Below are 20,684 nucleotides of genomic sequence, written 5' to 3' on the forward strand. Positions count from 1 at the left end.
TAGGTATTATGTCTGTATGGTTAGGTATAGTTATGTATTATCTCTGCATAGTTAGGTATAGTTAGGTATTATCTCTGTATAGTTAGGTATAGTTAAGTATTATCTCTGTATAGTTAGGTATAGTTATGTATTATCTCTGTATGGTTAGGTATAGTTATGTATTATCTCTGTATGGTTAGGTATAGTTATGTATTATCTCTGTATGGTTAGGTATAGTTATGTATTATCTCTGTATAGTTAGGTATTATCTCTGTATAGTTAGGTATAGTTAGGTATTATTGCTGTATAGTTAAGTATAGTTATGTATTATCTCTGCATAGTTAGGTATAGTTAGGTATTATTTCTGTATGGTTAGGTATAGTTAGGTATTATCTCTGTATAGTTAAGTATAGTTATGTATTATCTCTGCATAGTTAGGTATAGTTAGGTATTATCTCTGTATGGTTAGGTATAGTTATGTATTATCTCTGTATAGTTAGGTATAGTTAGGTATTATCTGCATAGTTAGGTATAGTTAGGTATTATTGCTGTATAGTTAAGTATAGTTATGTATTATCTCTGCATAGTTAGGTATAGTTAGGTATTATTTCTGTATGGTTAGGTATAGTTAGGTATTATCTCTGTATAGTTAAGTATAGTTTTGTATTATCTCTGCATAGTTAGGTATAGTTAGGTATTATCTCTGTATGGTTAGGTATAGTTAGGTATTATTTCTGTATGGTTAGGTATAGTTAGGTATTATCTCTGTATAGTTAGGTATAGTTAGGTATTATTGCTGTATAGTTAAGTATAGTTATGTATTATCTCTGCATAGTTAGGTATTATCTCTGTATAGTTAGGTATAGTTAGGTATTATCTCTGCATAGTTAGGTATAATTAGGTATTATCTCTGTATAGTTAGGTATAGTTAGGTATTATCTCTGCATAGTTAGGTATAGTTAGGTATTATCTGCATAGTTAGGTATTATTGCTGTATAGTTAAGTATAGTTATGTATTATCTCTGCATAGTTAGGTATAGTTAGGTATTATTTCTGTATGGTTAGGTATAGTTATGTATTATCTCTGTATAGTTAAGTATAGTTATGTATTATCTCTGCATAGTTAGGTATAGTTAGGTATTATCTCTGTATGGTTAGGTATAGTTATGTATTATCTCTGTATAGTTAGGTATAGTTAGGTATTATCTGCATAGTTAGGTATAGTTAGGTATTATTGCTGTATAGTTAAGTATAGTTATGTATTATCTCTGCATAGTTAGGTATAGTTAGGTATTATTTCTGTATGGTTAGGTATAGTTAGGTATTATCTCTGTATAGTTAAGTATAGTTTTGTATTATCTCTGCATAGTTAGGTATAGTTAGGTATTATCTCTGTATGGTTAGGTATAGTTAGGTATTATTTCTGTATGGTTAGGTATAGTTAGGTATTATCTCTGTATAGTTAGGTATAGTTAGGTATTATTGCTGTATAGTTAAGTATAGTTATGTATTATCTCTGCATAGTTAGGTATAGTTAGGTATTATTTCTGTATGGTTAGGTATAGTTAGGTATTATTTCTGTATGGTTAGGTATAGTTAGGTATTATCTCTGTATAGTTAAGTATAGTTATGTATTATCTCTGTATAGTTAGGTACTATCTCTGTATAGTTAGGTATAGTTAGGTATTATCTCTGCATAGTTAGGTATAGTTAGGTATTATCTGCATAGTTAGGTATTATTGCTGTATAGTTAAGTATAGTTATGTATTATCTCTGCATAGTTAGGTATAGTTAGGTATTATTTCTGTATGGTTAGGTATAGTTAGGTATTATCTCTGTATAGTTAAGTATAGTTATGTATTATCTCTGCATAGTTAGGTATAGTTAGGTATTATCTCTGTATGGTTAGGTATAGTTAGGTATTATTTCTGTATGGTTAGGTATAGTTAGGTATTATCTCTGCATAGTTAGATATAGTTAGGTATTATCTCTGTATAGTTAAGTATAGTTATGTATTATCTCTGCATAGTTAGGTATAGTTAGGTATTATTTCTGTATGGTTAGGTATAGTTAGGTATTATTTCTGTATGGTTAGGTATAGTTAGGTATTATCTCTGTATAGTTAGGTATAGTTAGGTATTATCTCTGCATAGTTAGGTATAGTTAGGTATTATCTCTGCATAGTTAGGTATTATTTCTGTATGGTTAGGTATAGTTAGGTATTATCTCTGCATAGTTAGGTATTATTTCTGTATGGTTAAGTATAGTTATGTATTATCTCTGCATAGTTAGGTATAGTTAGGTATTATCTCTGTATAGTTAAGTATAGTTATGTATTATCTCTGTATGGTTAGGTATAGTTAGGTATTATCTCTGTATAGTTAGGTATAGTTATGTATTATCTCTGTATAGTTAGGTATAGTTAGGTATTATCTCTGCATAGTTATGTATTATCTCTGCATAGTTAGGTATAGTTAGGTATTATCTCTGTATGGTTAGGTATAGTTAGGTATTATCTCTGTATGGTTAGGTATAGTTAGGTATTATCTCTGTATAGTTAGGTATAGTTAGGTATTATTTCTGTATGGTTAGGTATAGTTATGTATTATCTCTGTATAGTTAGGTATAGTTAGGTATAGTTAGAGCCCTTTGAATGATCTCAGTGTATGAAGGAGCTCTGTAAAAGCCCTTCAAAAATAAAACATATATAATGTTTATATAATATTTATACATTATTCTATAATTAAATTTGCTTTGCCTTGTTTAAGACCAAACATTTTAGGTTTGTTCTAAATTTAAACTTGGCTCATCTGTGGTTCTTCTTCTCACAGTCGCTGTCAGACCTGCAGAGCTGTGAGGTTGATATGTCACCTGCAGACACAGAGACAGCAGTAGCACAGTCTCCAGGGGTGGAGGTGCCAGACGTACCCCAGCCAGCATCTCCACAGCCTCCAACCGAGCCTGAGCCCGGCCCTGTGCTCCGAGTGTCCCGTCGGAGGTCCTGCGCCCCAGACAAGGCTCAGAAGAAGGCGAGACGTCTGTCCATGCCAGGAAACCTGCTGTCCTTCCTGAGTGGCGGGTCCCGCCGCTGCAAATCTGGAATCTGGGATGAAGGGGTCAAAGGTCAGGAGAGCCAGGAGAAGGAGGACGTCCCAACAGGTCATTGTGAAGCAGAGCGGGACGCGAGTCTGCAGGGGCAGGACGTCTCCCACCACAGTCAAGACAGCAGTGGCAGGAGACAGGGGGACAAACCTGGGCAGGCTGCGTCTGAACAGAGCAAAGACAATACTGACAACAAAGAGGAGGAGACAGAGACACAGACGAGACTAGATGAGACGAGAATACAGACTGACAGCAAGGGCAGGGAGCTGGACACTGCCCATCCTGAAGGTCAAGGCACGCAGCAGCAGGGATGTTTGTCTGACCCAGAAACACTAGACTTCACCAAAGAAGACACTGTGTGTGTGGCTTCTCAACGTTGCCATGGAGGATTAGGTGATTCTCTTCAGCTCAGGAAGGACACCAGGCTGTCTACTGAAGCACCAGTGTCCTGGAAATGTCTCAGAGGACCAGACACAAACGCCGCAGATGAAGAGTCCAAAGCACTGGACCCACGGGACCTCCTGGCCGAGGCGCTGGCTTTGGAGACATCGCAGACAAGCAGGACCAGGGAGGCCACAGAGGGACACTTACGTGAGAGACACTCACATGAGTACCTAGATTTGGCAGGATATAGGCACCCAACAAATTTTCCTTCCACCAAGAAATTAAGCAGGAGTTTAGTAGTTGATGTTCAGCCTCCAGCTTCTGCAGGGGAGGGGCCTGTTGAAGGGGATGGGCCCATTGACGAGGAGGAACCTGTTGAAGGGGAGGGGCCTGTCAAAGGGGAGGGGCCTGCCATGGTCCAGGGGCAGCAGACAAGTGAGAAAGTGGGAGAGAATGAAGAGAAGAGGGGCTTTGGTGCTCCGGCAGAGATGACAGAGGCACACATGGAGAGTGTAGAGATGGACAGAGAGGCACAGACTACAGAGCGAGAGAACTATGAGAAAGAAGGTAGGAAACCTGGAGAGCATCCAGATGTTAAGAACGATGCTGACAGTGTGGAAGAAAAGGATCTCATAAATGCTGAAATTCAAACCAGTGAAACTGGTGAAACTAGTGACTTCAAGAATACCACAGATGAAAAAACTGTAGAGTCTGTAGAGGAGCATAAATTACTCCTGAGGAACACAGTCAGGGAGGTCTCAGTGGAACCAGACATGCTGGCGGAGGGGTTACAGAGAACACACGGAGCAGAGGAAAAGGAGAATAACGGTGAAGACAAGCAGAGAGAGACTGTGAAGACAGATGAAGATAATAACGTCAGTCTGTCAGAGAGAGAAGCTCAGAAAACAGCAGGCAGAGAAAACCATGACGATGAACTTCAGAGAGAAAACACTCCACCCAGCGAGAGTTGTGAGGAAGAGGACAGCAAGAGGGAGGATGAGGACAGGAGCTATGAGGAAGAGGACAGGAACAGGAAGGAAGATAACAGGAACAGGGAGGAAGAGGACAGGAAGAGGGAGGAAGGGAACAGGAGCTGTGAGGAAGAGGACAGGAAGAGGGAGGAAGGAAACAGGAGCTGTGAGGAAGAGGACAGGAAGAGGGAGGAAGGGAACAGGAGTTGTGAGGAAGAGGACAGGAAGAGGGAGGAAGGGAACAGGAGCTGTGAGGAAGAGGACAGGAAGAGGGAGGAGGGGAACAGGAGCTGTGAGGAAGAGGACAGGAAAAGGGAGGAAGAGAGCAGGAAGAGGGAGGAAGGGAACAGGAGCTGTGAGGAAGAGGACAGGAAGAAGGAGGAAGGGAACAGGAGCTGTGAGGAAGAGGACAGGAAGAAGGAGGAAGGGAACAGGAGCTATGAGGAAGAGGACAGGAAAAGGGAGGAAGAGAGCAGGAAGAGGGAGGAAGGGAACAGGAGCTGTGAGGAAGAGGACAGGAATAAGGAGGAAGGGAACAGGAGCTGTGAGGAAGAGGACAGGAAAAGGGAGGAAGAGAGCAGGAAGAGGGAGGAAGAGGGGACAAGTGGCCCTGGTTCAGATAGGAAGCCTGTGAAAGCCTCCAGGCAGGTGAGCTTTGCGATCGCGGAGAATATCTCAGATCAGGACGGAACAAGTGGGAGGTCCTTGCACACGGCACACAGCTTTGTGGACACTACGCACAGGGTCACAGGGTCGAACGGCACAACACAGCAGAGCCTTCGGGTGCACCCTGAGGTACCCCTCACCAGCGGGTCAGATCAGCCGCCTCTGTCCCTGACTGCTGAGGGGGTGAGTCAGTGGGCAAACACACCAGCATGGTACCAGCGTGGACGAGGAGCGTGCCAAGCACAGGCTTATGCGTGGTCTTTGTGGAGTTGCAGGTTTTGGCCACGAACCGACGGACAGTGAAGAAGACGAGGAGGTTTTTGGTAGATGGACGGGAGGTGAGCGTCACCACGTCCAAGGTGATCAGCGAGGGCGACAGCAAGAAAGAGGAGAGGCGCTCTGTGAGGTAGCAGCCTGACACTGTTACTGTGACCCCTAACGCCAGCAGAGTGGCAGGGTAGGGCTAAAATAAAGGACTGTGTATGTGTATGTGTGTGTGTGTGTAGGCGTCAGGAGCTTCACGCTCTGAAGTTGCTCCAGCGTGAGGAACAGAGGGAGTTTGTCCAACTGGATCAGAGACTCCAGCAGCAGAGAGAACATATGTTCCGCCACATCGAACAGGAAATGAGCGTCAGTGTCACCTACACACGAACCAAAACCACACCTACACCACCCTCACACACCAACCAAAACCACACCTATTCCAAACAAACACACCAACCAACCACACACCTACTCCAACTGCACACACCAATCAAACACATACCTACACCACCCTCACACACCAACCAAAACCACACCTAATCTAGCCAACCATACAGAGACCTGCCTTAGAAACTAACCAAACATACAGCAAAACACTAAAAAGAACCGATGGTGCCTGGTAGAGCAGAACCAATGGTGTCTGGTAGAGCAGAACCGATGGTGCCTGGCAGAGCATCAGACCTCCTATCAAACCTGAAATGAGCCAAGATCAGAAACATTAGACAGCTGCTCCGGTGACTTGCTGAGTGAAGTGTGTGTCGCCCCCTGCAGAGTAAGAAGCAGTACTACGACGGGGAACTGGAGCGGCTGGAGAGGCAGTTCCAGCAGCAGAGCACGAAGATGGAGGCGGAGCACACCACCCGCCTACGGGAGGAGGCGCGCCGCCTCAAAGCCCAGCAGGAGAAGGAGCTCAGCCGGAGGAGCAGCACCCTCAAAGTTGACCCCAAAGAGGTGAGTCACTGATCTCAGATCAGCCGCGCTGCCGTGCACACAGAAATAAGAGGTAAGAGCTGCTTCACTGACCTGAAAATATTCTCTTTAACAGAAACACACACTCTCTCACACACACACGCACGCACACACAGACACACACATACACACACACACACACACACGTACGCAGATGCACACACGCACGCACGTGCGCGCACACACACACACACACATACACACACGGGCACACACACACACACACACACACGCACGCGCACACACACGCACGCCGCACACACACACGAACGCAGATGCACACACGCACGTGCGCACACACACACACGCACACACACATATATACGCACACACATGCACACACACACACACACGTACGCAGATGCACACACGCACGCACACACACACACACACACACACACAGAGCATTATCCCACCACAGTCAGTGATTAGACGTAATGAAAAAATGTTTTTTGTATGCACTGAGGGGGGTGATAGGTGTGGGGAGACAAATGAGATGTGATTGGTTGTTGTACATCTTTATGATGTCATTTTGCCATTTGCTCCATATTGAAATAAATGTTTAAAAACCCACATCTCTCATTTGAAACATACTGTCCCTCCTGCCCTGGAGTTGATACATATGTGTGTGTGTGTGTGTGTGTGTGTGTCTCAGGAACAGAACTTCCTGCAGAGACAGCAGCAGGAGTTGAACGAGACCTTGCAGAAGGCTGTACAGGAGCACAAGCGCAAGGTGGCGTCCATGGAGTGGGAGGTCTCTGTCAAATCCCAGCAGCTCAAGAGAGGTACAGGCCAGCACACCACACCGCACCTGCTCAGGGTCTCAGCCCAGGGTCTCACACGAACACGGCTGAGATGAGGAGGAGATCACAGGGGTGTTCAGAGTACGTCTACGTGTGGGACAGGAGAGCTCTGAGCTGGGAAACGGAGGATATGTTGTATTTTTTCTGCAGCGAGAGAATCTGTGATCTGGGAGCTGGAACAGCGCCACCTGCAGGAGAAGTACCATTTATTCAAACAACAGGTGAAGGAGCAGTACTCTTTGCAGAGGCAGCAACTTAGCAAACGACACAACAAGGTGACTACATTACTCACTCCACTCTCATTCTCATCTCACTCCTGTCACTGCCATAACACTCCACTCTCACTCCCGTTTAACTCCTGTTACACTCCATCTCATTCCCATCACTCCCAAAACACTGTTCTCATTCCTGTGACGTCACATAACACTCTGGTGTTATTCCAGTCTCACTCCTATTACACTCCAGTATCACTCCCATAACACTCATCTCACTCCTGTCACTCCCATAACACTCTGGTCTCACTCCCATCTCACTCCCGCCTCATTGCTGTAATAGCTCCGTGATGTTGGGACCCAGACACAGCGTGCGCTTCTCCCAGTTGTTCTGGGTCTCCTGACCTCTCCGCTCTCTGTGCAGGATATGGAGCGGGCTTCCCGCTTCCAGCAGGCTCTGCTGGAGGAGCAGAGGTCATTGCAGGCGCAGGAGAGAGGTCACCTGCAGAGGGTGCAGCGCACCAAGGCCAAGACTCGCCTGAGCCAGTTCAGACAGGAGCTGAAGGGGCGAGGCCTGAGCGGTCCTGAGCAGAGACAGCGGCTCACACAGGTCCGCCGGCACAAATGAAGAACAGTTATGAGTGACTTCTGTGGGACATTATGGATTAGGTTATGTTTAATAACTCCTATGAGTGACGTCTTTGAGACTTTATAGATTAGGTTATGTTTAATAACTCCTATGAGTGACGTCTTTGAGACTTTATAGATTAGGTTATGTTTAATAACTCCTATGAGTGACGTCTTTGAGACTTTATAGATTAGGTTATGTTTAATAACCCCTATGAATGACTTCTGTGGGACATTATGGATTAGGCTATGTTTAATAACTCCTATGAGTGACTTCTTTGAGACTTTATAGATTAGGTTATGTTTAATAACCCCTATGAGTGACTTCTTTGGGACTTTATAAATTAGGCTATGTTTAATAAGACTCACCGAATAGTTGCTGCTAGTGTTCTTTTTCAGAATCACAGGACACGTTCTGTGATTAGTAAGAGGCAGAATGATATTTGTTTCTTAATTAAACTGTTGAAATGAAGTTTTCTACAGTGCAGTCACATTTGTCGAGAGCTACAGCTAGGGATAGCATACCCTAGTGGTGGAAATGAGAAACGAACCGTGGACAGGAATTGGCTGGCATTCTCTAACATACTGCATGCCCTCTGTTCCTCTCTCTGTTTTTCTGGTCTGTCTCATTTCTGGGGTCTGCTCTCTCTCTTTCTGGGGTCTGATTATCTCTGGGGTCTGTCTTTGTGTGGGGTCAGTTTCTGTCTGAGGTTGAGGCCCAGCAGAAGCAAGAGTGGACCAAGCTACAGGAGAACCAGGAGGTCCAGTTCAGGGAGGTTCAGGAGCAGTGTGACGCCAACATCTCTGAGCTCCAGCAGCTACAGGTAGAGGGCCACATTCATATAAATCTGTTGTAGCTTTCTGACTAAACTCTGACTAAACTACTGACTAAACTGATTAAACTTCTGACTAAACTCATTCAAAGAATGAATAGTGCTGTATTCACCTTCCGTCAAAGTCACATTTATTTATACAGCGCTTTTTACAGCAGATGTTGTCACAAAGCAGCTTTACAAATGTCCAAGCCCCCAGTGAGCAAGCCAAAGGCAACAGTGTTGAGGAAAAACTCCCAAGAGCATGAGAAAGGAACCATGAGATGAACCAAGACTCAAAGGGGGGGGGGGGGCATCCTCCTCCGGCCTTTGTGTGTTACATGTTTCAGAGCGAGAAGCTTCAGGTCCTGGTGGAGATGGAGAAGAAGAAGATCAAAGGTCTGGAAGATGAACACACTCTGGAGCTGAATGAATGGAGAGATAAACTCACCTGCAGGAAAGAGGTGCAGAGAGACAGAGAGAGCAGTGAGAGTGAGAATGTGCATATAAAGTCAAAATCTGTTAGATAATTACCAACATCTGTGTGTGTGTATACAGGCATTAGAAGAAGACCTGGCTCGTAAAAGGCGGGAGTATGAAGGCACAAGGAGGCGGAGCAGTGATACGGAAGGCCGACATGGAGGCCGCCGCCTAAGATTCTTCTCGAGCCTCAGTTTCTCCTGAGCTCCACCCCTCAGTCTCCCTAATGTCATGAGGACATTGTGAACTCCAACACACATAAAATGGGCTTGTCATTGTAATGTGTTATAGAAATGTATACATTGCATTTAATATGTACCATAAGTACTTATTTTTTTAAAATGTGCTTTTGAAACACATCTTCAGTTTCACGTGGTGTAAGACAGACAGTGCTGCATTTCTCCAGAAGGACATCGTGGCTCACACCAACTCTAAAAATGCATTATGTTAACAAGTGTAAATGTATTAAATATATAATTTGTTTTATTTAGTCCTATATACGTGTACTCAAATAAATGTTTTCTAAAAAAACCCAGAAATAAATCAGCAGAAATAAATCTGCATATATTCATTTATATTTATAATTCCTGATGTACTGAAGCCATCACGTGAGTGTTTTCACACATACAAACACTTGATATTTGAATCAAAGAACAGATCCCTTTCTTCTGATTAGAGTGGGTGAAGGAAGGAGGCTCCCAAAAATCACCTTGCGGTTTCCAGTAATGGTCAGCACTGCTAATGGTCTTTACAAATCCCAGCGCAAAGTTGCCATTGCCTGGTAAATGGAGTTTTACGATGACGGTGAGAGCTGCAAGGTGACGAAAGTGCATTATTTTAAGGGCATTTTAGCATGGAAGAAATATCTAAATTACATACCTAATTAAAATAATTAAATAATAACGTTTAGTACAGGGAATAAACAAATATAACGTTCCATAATTTAACAATATTTAATCGAGTTTATAAACATGTGATTCATTTTGCGTTATCTAGTGCAGGATATGCGGCCAATATTACGCTAAAATAACAAACATTTCTTAATATTGTCTTATACTACTTAAATTAACAGTGTAGGGCATGATAAGTGCACACGACAATGTCATGTTATCATGCTACCGCTCGTGCTCTCTTGCTATTGGAGACCTTTCAATAATAAATAAACGTAAATAATTTAAGGCTTGACAACGCTATGGTTGTGTTCTTGGTTATGTTCATAGTGCTCAGGCGTGGATCCAAACATAATCATTAACCAACACAACCATTAACCAACACAATCATCCAAACATAACCATTAACCAACATAACCGTCAGCCAACACAACCATTATCTAACACAACCATCCCAACACAACCATTAACCAACATAACATTAACCAACACAACCATCCAAACATAACCATTAACCAACACAGCTATCCCAACACAACCATTAACCAAAATAACCATTAACCAACATAACCATTAACCAACATCCTTCAGCTGGGAGTTCTCCTGCTGGAGGTCACTATCCAGGACAGGGGGGATCTAAAGGACGCTCTAAACTTCCTAAACTTAGGAAGTTATCCTAACCAAATCCCAACCAGGGCAGGCACCCTGACCATGGAAGAGGAGATGTAACTCCAGCTGGGTGTCCCATGTGCCCTTGTGTATCAGTTACTGTGTTAATTAAATGTGGTCTTTAAATTGAAAAAAATTATTTGGGTCCTTCATAAGTTTCAGGAGAGGGTAATTCAATGATCTAAGCCACTCCTCATCTATTGCACTAATCTATAATACCTTGACCTTTGCCATACCAGCACCTCCAAACGCACCTCCATACCATGCAGATGGGTATTCCCATGGGTGTATTCTCACAGTTGGTGAAGAATATGGGTTATGAACATTGGTTAAGATGCTGGGTTATGAACATGGGTTATGATCATGGGTTATGATCGTGGGTTATGAACATGGGTTATGATCATAGGTTGTGAACATGGGTTATGATCATAGGTTGTGAACATGGGTTATGATCATGGATTGTGATCGTTGGTTATGAATGTGGGTTATGAACATGGGTTATGAATGTTGGTTATGAACATGGGTCATGACCATGGGTTATGACCGTGGGTTATAAACGTGGATTATGAACGTGGGTTATGAACATGGGTTATGAACATGGGTTATGAATGGAGGTTATGAACGTGGGTTATGACCGTGGGTTATAAACGTGGATTATGAACAGGGGTTATGAAGGGGGGTTATGAACATGGGTTATGAACGTGGGTTATGAATGTTGATTATGAACATGGGTCATGACCGTGGGTTAAGACCGTGGGTTATAAACGTGGATTATGAACGTGGGTTATGAACATGGGTTATGAACATGGGTTATGAATTTGGGTTAATTATTGTGGGTTATGAACATGGGTTATGAACAGGGGTTATGAACATGGGTTATGAACAGGGGTTATGAACATGGGTTATGAATGTTGGTTATGAACATGGGTCATGACCATGGGTTATGACCGTGGGTTATAAACGTGGATTATGAACGTGGGTTATGAACATGGGTTATGAATGGGGGTTATGAATGTGGGTTATGAACATGGGTTATGAACAGGGGTTATGAATGTGGGTTATGAACATGGGTTATGAACATGGATTATGAACAGGGGTTATGAACAGGGGTTATGAACATGAATTATGAACAGGGGTTATGAACATGGGTTATGAACAGGGGTTATGAACAAGGATTATGAACATGGGTTATACGCTGACATTCAATTCTAAGGATTCTGGGGAAAAGGTGATGCTGGCAGCAGGAGTTGGGTCGGGGTGTGATGGCTGTGCTGTATGGTCTGGGCCATTTGCCATGAAACCACTACATGCACCACCACTAGGGAATCAAGACCACTAACACAAAAGATTACAGGTGGGACTCTGCATACAAACCACCTCCTCAGCCTCAGACCAATGAGAAATACACAGACAGGACTGTGCATGTACATGACTGACCTGTTAAGATACCAGGGGCTCAAGATGATCCAGAGAAGTGAGCCCAGGCAGATCCAGAGAGATGAGCCCAGGCAGATCCAGAGAGATGAGCCCAGGCAGATCCAGAGAAGTGAGCCCAGGCAGATCCAGAGAGGTGAGCCCAGGCAGATCCAGAGAGATGAGCCCAGGCAGATCCAGAGAGATGAGCCCAGGCAGATCTCTCTTGGCTGAGTAAACCGACTATGAGGAGTCAGAAGCTGACGTGTCTCCAGGGCTCCAGGAGACAGGTGATGAAGCAGTGAGCATCGAAGAGCTTGGCTCCCCTGCCAAAACCCTGTAGATGAAATCTCCTGCTAAAACAGACAGGAAAAAGCCAGCAGCTGCAGTCTAACAGACAGACGCTCTTCCTATGGGCTTCTCATTCTGCTGTCCACCACAACCACGTCCCTAGGCGGTGTCCTTTTCTGGAGTGATATTAGAGGTATGGCTGGCTGACCCTGGATAACTGCAGCCTAGCCCAGCATTGCACCTGCTGTACCACACCCGATAATCTACTCCAGGACGGGGTCTGGAACCCAGGTGGCACAAAGCTACGTCCTATCTCAGGGCCAATCTACCCACCACCCTGCCAGGGGCAGTTCCAACACACTTGGCTCTAATGTACAGGTGCTACAGGAGACTGATTAACTAGTTCAGTCGTGTCAGATACGTGATGAAACTAAATACTGCAGTGCTGAAGTTATTTTTAGAGGTTAGCGTTATCCACCGTGGCCACTCTGAAGGACCTCACAACAGAAAATGAGATCCCTCTGCCCTTCCAGTAATTGTGGGTATGGCTTTCATGTGTGTGATATCTATATGCTGTTGCTAGGAGACCAGCTGCTTCAGAGAGATAATGTCATGATTATACAGGAGGAAATATGAGCTGTCAGCAAACATAGCAGAACCAAACCACTAATGAGTGTTTATTTATCTCACACAAATTATTAAAAGAAACATGAACTCCTTTGGGAAGGGGTGGAGTGGGATATAAAACGCTTGAGTATAAATTTAATAATACACTGAAATGGGCTAATTATTAAAAAAACAAAAAAACAAAAAACAAAAAGAAAAAAACAAAAAAAAACCCCTTCACATTGGCATTTCACAACAATGTTTAAATTGTGAATTACTTAATAATAATTCTAACAATTAATAATAATTTATTATAAAAGCAGACTATATTGCATTAAGTAATTACTGAAAAATGTACAAATATGTAAGCACTATATGTAACTGTGTGTATACAGTACTTATATGTGTTACTTTAAGAGATCCTCCATGAACACTCTCTCTCTGTTCCTAATGGTAGAAAGAGTAGTCATTTTGATTTTAATTGTGTTAAAGGACAAGTTTTAAATTGACTCTTTATATTGATGTACATAATAATCAATAAATCCATTTACTTCTTTTCAGAGGAAAAATTCAACATGTAGTGAAAATTATTCATGACACAATTTAAATATTTTCAAATAATCTACCAACTGCTGTTGTTATCAAATGTTAAAAGATCCAGATTTTATGGGATAACTATTATCCACATCGTAACCATGGAAACATAGCTAATTTCTTTCAGCAGCAGATCTATAATAACAGTGATTCTGAGATTATGCACACTTAAAAGTCTTACAGGGATGTGACAGATTAGGCACATTTAAAGTTTCCCGGAGCTCTCCTTCATCTCTAATACAGCACAGAACTCTCACACTGCTGCGTTACCTTTGGAACCCTGTCTTAGTGAAGCTGGTCGATGGTGTCCAGAAGGGTTAATAGAGACATGAGGTTTCTTTCCTCACCACAGAAGGATGCAGAGTGCGACTCCGAGAGTGGTGATCATGCTCAGAGCAGGACCCGAGCTGGCCCCTCCCCTGTAGTACCTCCCATCCGAGCTGTTGTAGTATTCTGATCTGTCATGGTAACGTCTGTTTCCATTTGAGGGGTCCCAGCCATACCCGTGGTCGTACCCGTACCCGGGTCTGCCCAGACTGCCAAGCCCATAGCCGATCGCCGCCCCTCCTATTGCGCCGGCAGCTGCAGCCCCTGCAATCTTCATCCCAGCCCTGGATGAGCCTGTGTTGTGCATGGGGGCATGTCTGCCACCCAGGCCCCCGCCTTTCCCCCGACCCCAAAACCCACCATGCTTAGAGGAAACCCCAGGGCACAGTGATGCCAAGAGCAGTGCACACACACACAGCAGCTGAAGCCTGTCTCTGACCAGCATGGCCTGGTGTCTCCTGCAAGAAGACAGACAGGAGATGTGGATAATCACACACGTTGCAGGTACAGATGTGGAATACCCTGGGGCATTGATAACTAAAAGGCTGTAGTTAAAATCAGCAAATAAAACATGGTACAATGGAGAACTCCAATCCTCTCTGGACTGGGCGTCCCTGTTACTGTAGGAGAATGTCACCTGTGATCAGGTGACATCATGTGACCTGGGAAGAGCCCACTACCTCACAGCTGGGACATTGATTATAGCAAACTCTGCTCATCAAATACAGCATATTAATGAGCACTCTTCACACAGCTGAACTCACGCGAACACAAAAAAGGAACACTGTCACATACTTTGTGAAGTAGCTTCACTGCTCAGTTGTAGTGTGGTGTTTCTTTCTCCAGGTAACCCGTGTAGCTTGTCTGTGGCCCCTGTGGTGGGCCCTCTGTCTCTTAAGAGCTGATTTCTTACCTGACCATGGCGCCGGTGTCCACAGACCTCTCTTCACTCCGATTACGAGCTGCTCTGTCTCACTCTTACAAAGCTCCTCTGTGATGTCAGCAACCAGCCTCCAAAGCTGTCACTCATCAGACACCAGCCAATCAGTAGTCAAGCTAATCAGTGGTCCAGCCAACCAGTAGCCCTCATGAAAACAATGACAGCTCTGTATCTGAATTACTGCCTGGTACAAGATGCCTGTTTTGGTTTTCTTAATTTGGCTTCTAATGATGTTATGGTCACAGGTATGTGAAACACAATAGACTTTAGAGTACTCAATTTTTCTCTTCTCTTCTGTGACTCTTCTGCTAAACTCACATTCACGTTGTTATAATAACATATCAGTGGGTCTGAAGCTAAAATAATTTGTGAGACAACCCGGTTTCTGTCATTATGTAAAGAGTGGTACTTCATGTTTTTATGACTCTAATGTCATTACACAGCCATGTACCAGATGCCACATCACAGGGAAACTCTGAGCTGAAACTCAGTGGCACTGGATAAACTCACCAAAATAATGAAGGAAAATAAAACCATTTTATTAAATATTCATATGTGCTACCATGACACATACCAAATACATTGCATTACATCATCAGAACAAAATTAGTTCACTTCGTCCGGGCACAGAAAAGGCCCTCAAGATATTTATTATTATTATTATTATTATTATTATTATTATTATTATTAGTTGCATTTATATAGCGCTTTTCTTAAACTCAAGGTCACTTTACAAATATCGCTTTTTTAAAAATGTATCACAAATACAGGTCATAAATATGTCATACATCTGTAAAAGATTGAGAATGAATATCACTAGTAAAAATTAGAAACTGCTAAAGCACAGGCAAATGTATGTATGTTTCAGTGAGTAATATTTAATTTTTTAAAGTGGCATTAAAAATGACTGAACGTGAAGTAGCGCAGAGAGTGAGTGGATGTGAAAAGGGTCTCAGCTGTCTGCCTGGTCCATCTGCTACCCAACCACCTTATTGGCCAGACGCTGCATGTGCTTCTGAATCATAGTGCGCATGGCACAGTACCTGCACAAAAACAAACACTGCATTACTCAAACACCACATTACTCAAACATAACATTGAATTACTCAAATGCAGCTTTGCTCAAACGTTGCTTTTTCAAATGTGGTTTCACTCCAAAAGGCTATTACTCAAACAGGCTACACTGCATTACTCAAAAAATCCAGAATTACTTAAACATGGCACCAATCAAACATAACATTATTCAAATATGGCATTACTAAAATAACAGAATTACTGAAATACAGCATTACTCGAAAACACTCTTATTCTTATGAATGTTTTTGACAGAGTGAATATGTCAGTACTGAATGGGAAGAGTGTCAGTACCTCTGTAAGTACTGAATGGTAGGCATCAGTACCTCTGAGTGAATATGTCAGTACTGAATGGGATGAGTTTCAGTAGCTCTGTGAGAGTATGTCAGTACTGAGTGAGAGGAGTGTCAGTACCTCTGTGTGAATATATAAGTACTGAATGGGAGGAGTGTTAGTACCTCTGTTTGAGTTTCTCCATCTCTCTGTTCTCCTCTTCCTGAAGCTTGGAGATGAAGCTCTGCAGTATTGGCATCTCCAGCTTAATGTATTGCGCCACCTGACCACAGCAAACACTGTTGGGTATTTTATCAACACTTTTCAGACTACAAAGGGAAGCAAGTTATTCTAAACACTGACACTGAGACTGACTAACTGGACCCCTCATTGGGCAGGATGCAGAACGGTTCAGATGTAGGGCATGTTTTGATGAGTGTATCGTCTTACGTCATACGTCACCTCCTCCACCTGATCCGGCTCCATCAGGAAAATCTTGCTGACCTGTTCACATGGCCCTTGCAGGATCCGGACCAGCAGGGGGTGCTCATCCCGCTTCAGTTGCACACGCTCTGAACACACAGAAGCTCAGTACAGACCCGCTCACAGAACCACACCCTCCGTACAGACCCGCCCACAGAACCGCACCCTCTGTACAGACCCGCCCACAGAACCGCACCCTCCGTACAGACCCGCCCACAGAACCACACCCTCAGTACAGACCCGGCCCACAGAACCACACCCTCAGTACAGACCCGGCCCACAGAACCATACTCTCAGTACAGACCCGGCCCACAGAACCATACTCTCAGTACAGACCCGCCTGTTTCATTTAAATCACCTGTTTCATTTAAATGGAACACAACATGCTTTTAGGGTGAGTGTCTGATTCTGTGATTAAATGTGGTTTTTTTTACAGCTGTACTCACACCGTGCTGTGAGCTGTGGAGGTACAGCTGTGCTCACACTATGCTGTGCGCTGGCTCACCTCCACTGGTGTGCAGGAGGAAGAGGCTGAACTCGTCAGGACTGTTCTCGATCTTGAACTTGTTAAGCAGCACACGCAGCACCTGGGACGTCGTCATGGAGCTGTTGATGCGAACGTTAGTCACAGAACCAAAGGCTGGCGTGAAAACTGCAGTCTGAGGGGAAACAAACAAAACACAGAGGCCAGAAAACACAAAAAACAGAGGTCAGAAAACACAAACAAACGCAGAGGTCAGAAAAAGATGAGGCCTTGGGGATTACAGAAATCCATTCTAACATCCTTATATTAGCTGTAGAAATGTATGGCTTTAGAACAGAAACATGGACTGTAGACAGCTCATGCCTTGTGGTTATAGAAGTGGCCATTGAAGGAACATCTGTGTCTCCTGATTCGCCGCTGGACTCCAGGTGCTGACCGTCCTATCAGTCTCTTCCCGCCCACATCACTCCTGGTTCTCTGCACATATGAGCTCACCTCCTCACCTGTGCGGGTGAGGACACATGGCCACACCCCACATCACTCTAACATGCAGAGGGTCTCTTATGACACACACCAGCTCTCTACAGACAGTACACACTAGTCATGCTCCTGTCACTTACACACTTACCTTTTTCTCCTGTGACATCTCTAGAACTGTATTTTGATTGGTTCACAGGTCCTGTGACCTCAATGGTGGGTGCTATAAGGTTTATGTTCTGATTTCTATTAAAAAAAAAAAAAAAAGACATGAACATTAAAGAACATTAATGACCATGGGTTTGTATGTGTAAGGCATCAGTGAAATACAGCATACTTAAATTCTGCTTTGCTTGCATCGCTTCCTGAACACCAGGATGAAATAAAAGGAGCAGGTTTGATTGGCTCCTTGCCATCTTCCATCTGCAGTCTGATTGGTCTGTGCAGCCCCCAAAAGATGTTAAGCAAACCTTCAATAATGAGCTCTCCTTCTTCCTGTGTTAACCACAACATCAAACAGAATTGGCATTAGCACACGGCCTGGGCCTTAACTAGCTATGAGGACACAAGTCTGGAGCTCAGTCAGTTCGCAGGTTTTTTCCCTTGTATGTTTAATAATTAAATTGAAACAGTGATGTTCTGATAATGTTATGGCAGAGTGAACCCTACATTGAGCAAATAGTTACATTGCAAGAGCCCTCAGACAGCAGCGACAAAACTGGTTCTCAACTAACTTCAGATCAGCTGTCAATGGTCATGAACTGGTCTGTTACACGTAACTGCTCAACTAGAACCAGCCTATACAAGCGCAGTGTTAATACCAGTAAACATAAATGCATGGTTTGTTTTGATGCTGTTATTAATACCTTATGTTTCAACATTACAGCTACTTTTTTGGAGACCTGACTGCTTTTCAAATAATGAGAAAGAGACTGAAAGAGGTAGGCTAAATAACAGCTATAAAATAAGATATAAAATAAGAAAATTAACAACAAAGCCAAAACAAAGCGATAGATTTTTGAGTATAGATTTCAGAGTCTATTTTCAGAGGAAAATATTTTGGTAATTAAATGAATAACTAAAGTTAAATAAGTTATCCTTTGATATATATGTAAACATAATAAATTCTGGATGAATGAGTGAGGGCAAATGTAGTCCTACAGGCGTTTTGTGCTCCACGTTTAAATCTTGAACAAGTTAGTGGTTTGAAGAAGTAAATGAACATTATGGATATTATGGTGTATACAAGGCATCAGTGAAGTAGTGGAAATATTACTGGTGACGAACGTGCAGCACCAGACTGACACACACCAGCAGTGTGGTTTATTACTGAAGTCATTTCTACAATATGGAGGTCAGTACATTATTATCCTTAGTTATGACCCAAAACACAGGACTTTAAACTCTCCTTAACACAGATCTTTGCCCCTGTGGTGTGGGATACTGTTGGTATGTCCAACCCACCTCTCTGTGCCGGAGATGGAGAGCTTGTTCTTCATAATACAGGTTGTAGGTCTTGAGATGTGAGAGTAGTGAACTCCTAAAAAAAGAGAGAACAGTGAACAAGAGAACTGAAAGAGAATGAGAGAACCGAACTGTGTCACTGGTACAGAGAATGCTTCCTTCACTCTACTCCACTGATAAGGGAGGAATATTTTGGGGAGACTTACTTGCTGACAAATTTGTCTTTTCGAATCTGCACCATGTCTGGGTTCACAATAGCCATCCTTGCCCTGAGGAAGCACAAGGAGCCAGTTTTACAGGAGAGGAGATGAGAGGAGAGGAGAGGAGAAGAGAAGGGAGGAGAGGAGTTGACTAGAGAGGAGAGGAGAAGAGAAGAGAAGAGAAGAGAAGAGAAGAGAAGGGAGGAGAAGGGAGGAGAGGAGTTGACTAGAGGAGAGGAGAAGAGAAGAGAAGGGAGGAGAGGAGTTGACTAGAGAGGAGAGGAGAGGAGAGGAGAGGAGTTGACTAGAGAGGAGAGGAGGGGGAAGAGAAGAGAAGGGAGGAGAGGAGTTGACTAGAGAGGAGAGGAGAGGGGAAGAGAAGACTGGAGAGGAGTTGACTATAGAGGAGAGGAGAGGGGAAGAGAAGACTGGAGAGGAGAGGAGAGGAGAGGAGAGGAGAGACAGAGCAGTGACATCTTCCTAAGAAGCAGGGGGTCTCATGATTTCTGGCCTCATGACCAAAGAATAGCTTCATTCACTTGAGCAGTACACAACCTGACCTGGTAGGGCTCTGCTAACAGTACACAACCTATTTCACAAATACTAATAAATCACCTTTTTTTTTTAACCACTGAGTAAAAAGGACCTATTTTCATTCTGAGTGTTTCAGCTTAACATGGCGAAAAAGCACGCAGAGGTTTAGTTAAAACGACTTAAACGCTGCATTCTCCACAGACCTAACACTCGCATTAAAGCTTCTACTGAACTAATTGACATCGGTGGAGACTCTGTAAGGACCATGTATTTAGACTAGAGACTATGACTGAGCTTAATATCTATCTGGAAACCCTTCATCATCTGAGCCTGATCATCAGACACATGTCACCAAAAACCACTGAGCAGTGACAGGCAAAACTGGACAAAAAAGGTGGAAACAAAATGAATAACAGCAAATAATAATAAAGATGGAAGCAGGATAAACAGGTTACTTACTGTGTAGGCAGACGTCAAGGAGATAAAACTGTATTTGAGACAGACAGCCACACACAACATTTGACTTTATCAGGAAGAAATTGTATGTGTGTGTTGAAAGACTGAAGAAGCCCATGCCCCTCCCTAAAAACTGCTCATACAGGAAGTTGGTGTTTTTTTAAAACCTGCACTTGAATTTCCTGTCAGCAGCTGTGTCTTTACCAGAGATGCAGATAGTTGAGTTTGGGACATGCATGA

General features: G+C 43.3%; 3 protein-coding genes across 7 annotated transcripts in view; 1 reads left to right on the plus strand and 2 right to left on the minus strand.

Annotated features, from left to right (window-relative positions):
* si:dkey-81j8.6 (uncharacterized) overlaps positions 1-9,632 on the plus strand; it is a 16,964-nt gene extending 7,332 nt beyond the window's left edge. For 2 of the 4 annotated variants that reach the window (XM_081702436.1, XM_081702437.1), the window contains 10 exons: positions 2,811-5,285; positions 5,378-5,508; positions 5,609-5,732; positions 6,138-6,317; positions 6,991-7,120; positions 7,289-7,413; positions 7,775-7,960; positions 8,676-8,801; positions 9,140-9,253; positions 9,348-9,632. In XM_081702436.1, coding sequence (XP_081558562.1) covers positions 2,811-5,285; positions 5,378-5,508; positions 5,609-5,732; positions 6,138-6,317; positions 6,991-7,120; positions 7,289-7,413; positions 7,775-7,960; positions 8,676-8,801; positions 9,140-9,253; positions 9,348-9,473 — 3,717 coding nt within the window. In that variant the 3' untranslated portion in view covers positions 9,474-9,632. Of the gene's footprint in view, positions 1-2,810; positions 5,286-5,377; positions 5,509-5,608; positions 5,733-6,137; positions 6,318-6,990; positions 7,121-7,288; positions 7,414-7,774; positions 7,961-8,675; positions 8,802-8,965; positions 9,254-9,347 lie in introns of all 4 variants that reach the window. The other 2 variants (XR_014118671.1, XR_014118672.1) reach the window with 2 other exon arrangements.
* sprn2 (shadow of prion protein 2) lies at positions 9,361-15,022 on the minus strand. Of its 2 annotated transcripts, none has more exons than XM_081702438.1 (5): positions 14,973-15,022; positions 14,080-14,517; positions 12,266-12,594; positions 9,979-10,080; positions 9,361-9,492 (listed from the first exon to the last, which is right to left on the minus strand). In XM_081702438.1, exons 1-3 carry the CDS (start codon positions 14,978-14,980, stop codon positions 12,495-12,497), a joined length of 546 nt encoding a protein of 181 aa, XP_081558564.1. In that variant the 5' UTR covers positions 14,981-15,022; the 3' UTR covers positions 9,361-9,492; positions 9,979-10,080; positions 12,266-12,494. The 2 variants fall into 2 exon arrangements, with proteins under 2 accessions (XP_081558564.1, XP_026874068.3); XM_027018267.3 differs by having other exon boundaries at positions 12,266-12,597.
* A 494-nt stretch (positions 15,023-15,516) lies between these two features.
* Positions 15,517-20,585, minus strand: rassf2b (Ras association domain family member 2b). The gene is made up of 10 exons (XM_035535603.2): positions 20,448-20,585; positions 19,461-19,523; positions 19,255-19,330; positions 18,128-18,285; positions 17,942-18,036; positions 17,677-17,816; positions 17,335-17,488; positions 16,797-16,918; positions 16,532-16,629; positions 15,517-16,042 (listed from the first exon to the last, which is right to left on the minus strand). The coding sequence occupies exons 2-10, from the start codon at positions 19,514-19,516 to the stop codon at positions 15,976-15,978; spliced, it is 966 nt and encodes a 321-aa protein (XP_035391496.1). The 5' UTR covers positions 19,517-19,523; positions 20,448-20,585; the 3' UTR covers positions 15,517-15,975.
* Between the last annotated feature and the right edge of the window lie 99 nt (positions 20,586-20,684).

Source organism: Electrophorus electricus, chromosome 19, assembly GCF_041902795.1.
Source record: "Electrophorus electricus isolate QZ-2024a chromosome 19, ASM4190279v1, whole genome shotgun sequence".
In the NCBI taxonomy this organism is placed as follows: Eukaryota; Metazoa; Chordata; class Actinopteri; order Gymnotiformes; family Gymnotidae; genus Electrophorus; species Electrophorus electricus.

Coding starts and splice junctions, on each gene's coding strand:
- rassf2b (XM_035535603.2), bottom strand. CDS start 19,516: ATGGCTATTGTGAACCCAGACATGGTGCAGATTCGAAAAGACAAATTT. Junction 18,286..19,254: donor TCCATCTCCGGCACAGAGAG/GTGGGTTGGACA, acceptor TGGTTAACACAG/GAAGAAGGAGAGCTCATTAT. Junction 18,037..18,127: donor GCAAGCAAAGCAGAATTTAA/GTATGCTGTATT, acceptor TTTTTTTAATAG/AAATCAGAACATAAACCTTA.
- sprn2 (XM_027018267.3), bottom strand. Junction 12,598..14,079: donor GCACTCTGCATCCTTCTGTG/GTGAGGAAAGAA, acceptor TGTCTGTTTTAG/CAGGAGATTTCATCTACAGG.